Consider the following 9,102-nt stretch of genomic DNA (forward strand, 5'->3'; position numbering starts at 1 on the left):
GTTAATATGGTTGTTCCACGTTTTTCCATATCCCTGACTAAGAGCATATTAAATAATGGCTTTACAGCGGCGATACAAAATATTTCATACAAATACACATCAGCATATAACATTCAATGCTTAAATTGAACTAGATTTAATATTTGACATCAGCATTGTTAATCACAATAACATGAACAAGTATACAATATGCAGCTTACTTCAATATTTATTCTTTTAAATCGTGGTTTTTTTTTTAAATTTTGCAGCAGTTATTCCTTCTGATATATCATATTAAACATGTACGTACTTTAAATTTTGACCCAAAACTCTTACACTCCTCAGACCAATTTTTAATGTGATTTCAGTATGAAAATTAAACGTTCCAACAACTCTTGATGATCAAGTTCTAAAAAAATAATTAACGAAAGCGTTTTGCAAAACTTCACAAACATCGAGAACCATTTCACAGAATAGTTGTCAAAAAAAGATGGTTTAATTTGTTCTACTGTATTTTACAAGTTAGAATAAACTCATTTAAACCGTACGGCTAATGGAAATGACCTATCATTTGGTATATGTAAAGGATTTTTTAAAATTAATTATTAACAAAATTTCATCTTAAGCGGGTGCAAAAATTCCACCCTGGCATAATTATCAAGCATAGTGCAAGTAAAGTCTGTATGATATTAATGTCCTCAGGTCAAACGAAGCAACGCTTACATATACATTATTAATGGCGACGTTTTTTCGTCCTTATGAAGGTAGAATACTTAATTAAATTCGCGCGATGCTTTTACAGGATTTAGTTTGATTTTATTTCTTTTTAGTCATATTTCTGCAGAAAAAGAAAAAGGGGAAATCCTTACATTACCGACTTCACCAAGCCTGACCAAACAACCTGTGGGTATCGATGGATATTTCAGTCCCCTGTGCTCCTTCCAACATGCATCGAACTGATTCTCGACTCGCGCTAGTTAAATGTTCTCATGTACGTAGTTTGCCATCCCCGTGTTCCTGTTGAAATTATTAGATCTTTAGGGCGATCATAAAAACCTTGTCAATACTCTTAGACAGAACATAAAAGTGTTGAAGCAACGGTTTAGCATGTTACGTGTTTGGTTTAAAGATGAGTTGGCGTTTCAGTCGTATTGAAATAGCTCACAGCAACGAGATGTGGAGAGACGGTGGGAAAAAAACTTAATTTAATTCTATTTTATGACCTTTCTCTCTAGCTTCATGTTTTTATTTTAATTTTGGAATGATTGAATTTTAAACAAGTATCTATCTTTGGCAGCCATGGATGGTATGAACCAGGTCCCCACCCCCGTGGAGAACAGTTTAAAGCCTCGCCAAACCCCGCGGTTCCCCAGCGTGTCCTCACGCAGATCTTGTCGAGTACTCCAAATCTCAGCAGCAATGGTCGTAAACCCAGGAATGCGGGTGCTTCTTGCGTAACTTAATAAAAGAAAAAGAAGTGTATACAACAAGATGAGCTCCCGTATGTTCAGTTTCAAACTAATTTTAAGAGCTTGGAGCTGGTAAACATCCGGGAGTTAATTAACATATTAGGTCAGCTTGTCAATAAAACACAGAGCAATCTTTTGAGATGTATCGAATCTGAAGTAGTGTAAAGCCTTAAGAACGCGGTAAATCATTCAGAAACAAATAAAATTGTCATCTCTCTCTTGTTTTTTCACAAATAAAAAACACTGTGCCGGATAATTATGCCAGTGCCAAGGTGGCATTTTTGCACCCGCTTAAGCTGCATATATCGAAAAATTCAAATATGCCATATGATAGACCATTGCTTAAAGAGTTAACAACCACCTTTGCTATCATTGTATCTAACCTGTCAGGTGAGATATTTACCTTTTAAAAATAAATTCCTACAGGAAAATAATTTTTCCCATAGGAAAAACAATATTCCTATAGGTAATTTGAAATTTCCTATCGGAATACAAGAACTTCCTATAGGAATTTCAATTCCGATAGGATTTGATAAAATCCGATAGGAAAACAATATCCTATAGGAAAACTGAATCAAATTCCTATAGGAAATACCATTCTCCTATAGGAAATATAATTCCTATAGGACTTTTAAAACATCCTATAGGATTGTCAATATTTCCTGTAGGAGAATCAATTCTCCTATGGGAAATATCATTTTCCGATGGGATATTAATTTTTAAAGGTAAATATCTCACCTGTCAGGTGAAACACGCTAAAAACAAAAGTGGTTATATACTCTCTAGACAATGGCCTATCATTTGGTAAACATGGATTTTTCCGAAACTGCATCTTAAGCGGGTGCAAAAATGCCACCTTGGCACTGGCATAATTATCCGGCACAGTGTTAAAAGCTCTTTTAACAACTTATGACCGGGGAGTATTTTTGTGGTTGTTTATGTAAACCCTCTTTAATCGTCGGAGAAGACCCAGAAAACAAGAGAGAAAGTAAAGACAATTACTTTTATTGTTTCTACACAAATATTCTCATCGACTTCGGGCGAAAGTTTGGAAGAGCACGTCAAATATTGTCTACAAAACTAGTTTCCATGAGTTCAGAGTAACAATTTGGGATGAATTACATAAATTGTGCATTTACTCTGTTAGGTTTTATTACCCCTACAAGTGTCGACAAAGAAGTGTGTAACTCTTCTGTCACTCCCCTCACAGTCAGCAACCCCCAGTCCTAGACTTACGAGACTTATCAAGACAACCACCATAGCTGTCTGAAAAGGCAAATTTTCACCGCGTGTAGACGTCACAATCACGTGACATTTGCGCTGCAGTTCATTGGCAAAAACAGTTGATTGTTCATAATCCGCCACTAAATCAGAACAGTGGTTCAGAGGCGTCCTTTTTATTCCAACGTTGTAGTTGAACGCAGGACAAAAAAGTCAATTCAACTGGGGCAAAAACAAAGTCCAGTTTTAAATCAAGTTTCATCTAATCAAACTCCTTTTAAAATGTCCGTTCGTTTGGCGCAATGATATCCACTAAGTGACATGGAATACCGGCCAGGCCATGTAAGATAGAAGAAAATGTCGTTCTTGTTTAAACCGTGTCCCGCGCTAACATCTTCTGTCTTGTACAGCAATTTATTGAGATACTTAAAACAATTTAAAGAAATAGATGTCTCTCTCCGACTGATTCATTGACAACCAAAGTGACTTTTACGTCCTCGTGACTTCAGGCGCCTTAACACGTTCATCTGATTACTCCTTTTCTCTGTAATCAAGCTGAAATGGATGTCATGGAACATAAACTGGGGACGTTATACACAGCTAGGAGCTCAACCCTGGATATAAATCAAGTCAGGCTAGAGTTGAGCTAATCTACCTTCTTCATAATTCTGTAATCACAATACAGGCTGGATAATTACAGAAACTCTGTACACGTGACACGAAAAGGACTAATCGATGAAAACATTTATGAATGGGGATTTCAAAATAAAAATAATACTTTAGCTTAAAGGTTAAAAAACCCCGGATGAAACCGCCTCTAAGGTTAATGTTTCCCCGATATCAAAACTAGGTCAAATGGTCAGTAACAAACCTAACTGCATGTACATGTAATGCCTTGTTAGGTTATTGTATATTAAAATATAAGATATTCATTGAATAAGACGTTCCGCCAACCATGTTGCTGTCTAAATTTTGCCATTCGCCGTCTATAAAAAATTAAACGGCAATCACGTGACTTTAACAAAGATAGATATAAATCAATGCTTTCAATATATCACCAATAAAGGATGATGTTTAGAAATATACATTCCTTTTTTTCCCGTCTCCTTCACAATTATGATGGCAAATTCTGACCCTGTAACTGAAATTAAACCACGTGCTTTACGCAACAGCATGAATATAATGATTACGCATTACTACATTGCATTAATGTCCCATCTTCAACAGCAATATGATACACAGAAAATAAAACACAAATGTCAAGTTTTATTTTCTAAGATTTTCAGATAACCTCGGAAAAAAACCTTAAAAACCATAACCATATATATAGTTTTCTCCAAAATCAGACATCTTCTCACCACTGGTTTTTGTACAAAATACTGCATTAGTTCTAATGAAGCCGACATTAACATGGACGCAATGACTAAATGTCTTCATGACAACTAGAATCTTACTTAAAGTTTTAACTCTGAAATGTATCATCATAGAGTAAGGAAAACGGAAAAAGAGGCCCATGGGCCACATTCCTCACCTAAACAATGAGTCAAGCAGCTTGCTCTTTATATTATATAACATTTAGACACAACGCATAGCAAAATAACACAATTTCTAAATTGCATTGATCTCTAGGTACATGGAACAAATAAACATGAATTGTTTATATGCAAGCTTGTTTTCATGATGAATTAGCACTTATATTCTTTTTGGTGTTTCTGAAGTTCAGAAGGGGAAGGTTTCTATTCACACCATCTTATTTACACTACTTACTCATTATTCTCTTCTTTGAAGAAAATATATTTGTAAGGTTGAAAATTTTGAAAAGTATCAGGAAAGATAAAAAAAATAAATAAATAAAAAGACAACCATAAATGACAATCTGGCACCAAAAACGGAATCCAGACAAATTACGGCCAAAAAGCTCACATGAGACGTCCAGTCGGATGAACTAGGTAGGAACGAAAAACAAAATATATAACTCTAGGTATCAATACAAGTAAATAAATCAAATGAATCCAACCAATCTTTCACCATTTATCACTAACATTTAATGCCAATTATAACATCCAAAATATCACATCCATGGAGAATATAACCTTTATGCACATTTCTAAGCAATGCAATGTCTGCTGATATCCTTCATCAAGCACAATTGAGCTCTGTGAGAAAAGGTATGTGGATTAATGGCGGACAACACAAGCACTGGTCAGAAATACTGCCACTTTCCTAGAACAGTGTCCTTGATGGCGTCCACGTACTGCGCTGGCACCCAGTAGATCCAGTACCGCGAGGCCTCCGTGGGTCCCAGCTGTAAACCCTGAAACATGAGGACCAGAGTATCACAGCCTGCTGCAGAAAACGTCTGCTACACATACATACTGGAACATTACCATGTTTGGACGACACGTTAACCATATAGTGTGTGTGAAAGAACAGTAAAATCTTGTAGACACCAATTTATACTATGAATTACAGCCTGGTGATTTAATTTGTAAACACTGAACACTAAAATCAACTGATTGTGAAGCTATATGCATACAACAACCAATTGCTGGAGCATTAGAAAAAACATCAGACAAAAACTTATCTCTGTCCTGTTCTTTTGGCATCAAAGCACATTATGGTTGGCAAAAAATGTCAAAGGTTTCCAAAAACAATTCAGTATTTTTTACAATTATATGTAGATTTAATTCTTTTAAAAGTATAGATGACCTTCATTACAGAACTAAGTCTGAATGCGTTCTCCAATACATCATGTAAAACTCTACCAAAAAGTTCACTTTCATGAATATAAATGGATGTCTTTAATTGGTTACTGCAATACAGTCCATTTAATCCACACTCTGATCAAGAAATCAATGAGGAAAATCTGCAAACCACAGAGACTTGATACAGATCCCAACTCCCAGTGATAGCACACAGCCTGCCACAGATATTGCAATAAACAGAATGCTTAATATCTCTCTACAAAAAGTAATTTGAAAAATGCCCCTAGCCCTAATTTGATATGGAAACAGACACTGATTTCAGCCTGCTAATTCTTAACCAATCCATTGCAATCAAAAATTTTACATACCAGTATATGGTATTCTTCGTGATCTTTAATAGCTTCACTCACAACAGCTTTTATGGAATTCATTGGAATTTTTTCAGTTCTTTCTGCAAAATAAAATTGTGGAGGGGTTACTTCTATCTTGTTCATCATTCACATTCTGTGAGTCAGTTACTTCTATGACTTTCTGACATAAAAATGGACACAAATATAAAACAATTTAAGTACATGTAAGTAAATTAAATTATTTAAAAATGGGTTTAGATAGATTTTGTATTACAAATTCAATCTGATTTACCACATCAATAGGAACTAGACTAGAACTGTTTAGCATACAAAATCTACACTGAATCAAAGACTTAGAGTTTATAGTTTGAGATATAAAGGGTTAAAAGTAAAGTCATACAGTTTTAAAAATCATATTTTCTACTCATATTATGTTATATGAATCCAAAATACCTTGAATCTTAATTTATACAATACACATTGATCAAGTAGCTATATTATTAGAATATGTGCATAAAAAATGAGACTTCAAGAATATTTTCCCAAAAATATATTTCATTCAATACTAATTCAATGTAAATATTGTTGCTATATGCATTATTCAAACCTTTTGTTCCGAGCCATATCTGGTCAACCTCCAGTTTGAAGGTCAACCGCACCTTCCCGCCTGATTTGTTGTACATTCCAGATAATGGCATATGGGGTAATGGCTCTTTCACATTCTTTATACCAACAGGAACATCGTCTGGTTTTCCATGTTTATCTAACACTCTTTTATGCTCCTTCAAATCAAAGAAAGGAGTTTAAAATCAAAAATGTTATTCTAATCTATCTATCTAGTACAATAAAAATGAAATTCAACATTGTCTAAATGATCTGGTTATAACTGATATGTAACACATGGCTTCTATACTTAATTTGAAAAGTTCAATAACTCTTTCTGGCATCAAACAGACCAAGCTCTCTGGATTAACGTAACCTTTGTGGCAGCAGCAAGCCTATGACAGAGACATACTGTGACACATATATACACATACCTTCTGTTGTGAGAGTGGTTCCTTTGCGGCGGCTGTGGCTTTAGTGGTTTCCTGAAGTTCCTGTGGGGAAGGTTTAGTGACTGACAACACATCATTTAACGTGGATCCTACCACCATTATCTTGGCACCTTTGGTTACTTTTAAATCTTTTAATGTGGACTCATCTTTTGCTAAACCTTGAATGGAATAGTAATGTCTATGTCTATATCAGCGATGGATTTTGAAATTATTTGAATTATTGAAAATCAACTTTTCTGATTTTTTACAGGTATATATATGAACATTATTTTAACCATTTCAGAAAGTTTGTATAGATAAAGATTTGTTTGTGGTGATTAACTTTATTTTTCTTACCTTTAAACATTATTTTCTGCATTGCAGATGGAACTCCTGTGAATAAAAGGTATTGAAAAGAAGCTATAAATTTAAACAAGTGACAAACTTTTCATGCATTTGAAGTAAATGACTTTCAGAAAATTACCTGTTAACGTTTGAACATGAGCCTTCAGTTTAGCCACAGTTTCATTGGTTGGAAATGTTACATCATATTTTTGTTTATTGTACACAATTTTAAATTCTACAGTTTCTACTGGGTCTTGTTCACTAGGTTTTATGGAATCTGTTGGGAAAATTGTCATTTTAATACATTAGAAACAAAACAAAAATATATTTATAAATTTGAAAAACATATCAAAATTATCTGAAACTGTCTACTATTATTGAATAATACATTAATATTACAATAAAAAATAATAATGTTCAGAATTAAGTTTAAAAAATTGGTTTCATACTGCATTTGACTTCCATATAATACAGTTAATTCTCATGTTACTGTGACTTCCTCATTTTTTTTAATTTGTAATTCTACATTTCTTCCAGTTTGCAGTACAATGATTTCCTTATCCCTGTGTTTTGAGACTCTCTGACCTGAGTTTGTGTGATTTTCCTCACTGTTTGATTTGTTCTTGTTGTTCTCACCCCCTGGATCTGAGGGTTGCTGTGATTCTTGTGTGACTGTCACAGAATCAGATTTCTCTTCAGTTTGTACAGGTTCTATAGATACAATTCATTCAAATTTAAACAAGACTTGTAAATTTCTTTTGATGACTATACATGCCTATTAAAAATATACAAATGTAATAAACCTCCAGGTACATCCAAAGGGACTTGTCCCGAACATTTTCTCTTCTTACTATGTGACCACCCCTACACTATAAAATAGTAAAAATACACAGCATATTTTATAGTAAAGAGCTGGTCATATAGTAAGAAGACAAATGGTTTGTGATGAGTCTTTGTGGTATATCTGGATAATATGACAATAACTCAAACAAACAGTCTGTTCTGTTTAATGAACATATTCAATATAATATGCCTAGATATTACAATTACAGACTTTAAGTCTGCAAATGAAAGTATGAACTAAACTTGGGCCAATTATATTTGAAAACTGTGGAGATGAAATCATAGATAAATGAAAAAAGAAATGGCTAAAATTTAGCATCAGTTCTTCACTCAAGAAAGCATGGTCAATTATGAATTATACCGTACAAATAGAAACTTGAATAGGAATTTATTAGAGTTTTCGGTAACAATTATTCCTTCTCCGTCTTTAAACTTTTTATCACAGATATCGATCATAATTTGGTTTCTTTTATTATACTATATAACACGACACGTCAATATCTGAATTCTACAATTACGTCACGATTATATTTAAAAATTCCAAAAACCTCATGTACCAATCCTTTTTATCGATAAAATTCACACATAACTGTTTATTACATTTACAGATTTTAAAGTATCTGTGACTTATTTAGTAGAATTATCGTCTGTTGCTATTGTTTAGCGCAAAATACAATTACCTGTTTCCATTTTCGTTTCATATACTTTTACTATCTTCTTGAATGAAGAGTTTTAGATGTCGATCCCGATTTAAAATAACAACAGTCAACATGAACTACGACATTTGTTCGTTGATTTTGCACAGAGAGTTGATTGTAAAAGACAATACTAATATTATGCCTCGATTTTTATGCATGAAAATAGCTTTGTGAATTTCATCATTATTGTCTCTGATTTTGAATGGTAAAAGTCTACAATGGATTAGCCTAATGGTGAAATTATTTTAACACATAAATAATCAGTAACAAATATAGAAAAATAATACATCTTAAATCAATTATTAGCTATTATATTACATGATACTGCTATTACAATTATTGTCCAACTGAAAGACATCCACGAACTGAAAATTAAAACGTGGTCTTCGTTTGCAGAGCCTAATATTGAACCTTTTGGTACACATAGTCCTGTTCCTATCAGTTGGGAAATCTTCGTC

At 33.6% G+C, this 9,102-nt stretch overlaps 1 protein-coding gene across 1 annotated transcript; it reads right to left on the reverse strand.

Annotated features, from left to right (window-relative positions):
- Positions 1-4,686: 4,686 nt before the first annotated feature.
- Positions 4,687-8,689, reverse strand: LOC105348965 (ubiquitin domain-containing protein UBFD1). The gene is made up of 8 exons (XM_034455266.2): positions 8,627-8,689; positions 7,689-7,814; positions 7,243-7,380; positions 7,116-7,151; positions 6,762-6,937; positions 6,332-6,506; positions 5,743-5,825; positions 4,687-4,983 (listed from the first exon to the last, which is right to left on the reverse strand). The coding sequence occupies exons 1-8, from the start codon at positions 8,634-8,636 to the stop codon at positions 4,873-4,875; spliced, it is 855 nt and encodes a 284-aa protein (XP_034311157.2). The 5' UTR covers positions 8,637-8,689; the 3' UTR covers positions 4,687-4,872.
- Between the last annotated feature and the right edge of the window lie 413 nt (positions 8,690-9,102).

The sequence above is a fragment of the Magallana gigas genome, chromosome 7, assembly GCF_963853765.1.
Source record: "Magallana gigas chromosome 7, xbMagGiga1.1, whole genome shotgun sequence".
Classification (NCBI taxonomy): domain Eukaryota; kingdom Metazoa; phylum Mollusca; class Bivalvia; order Ostreida; family Ostreidae; genus Magallana; species Magallana gigas.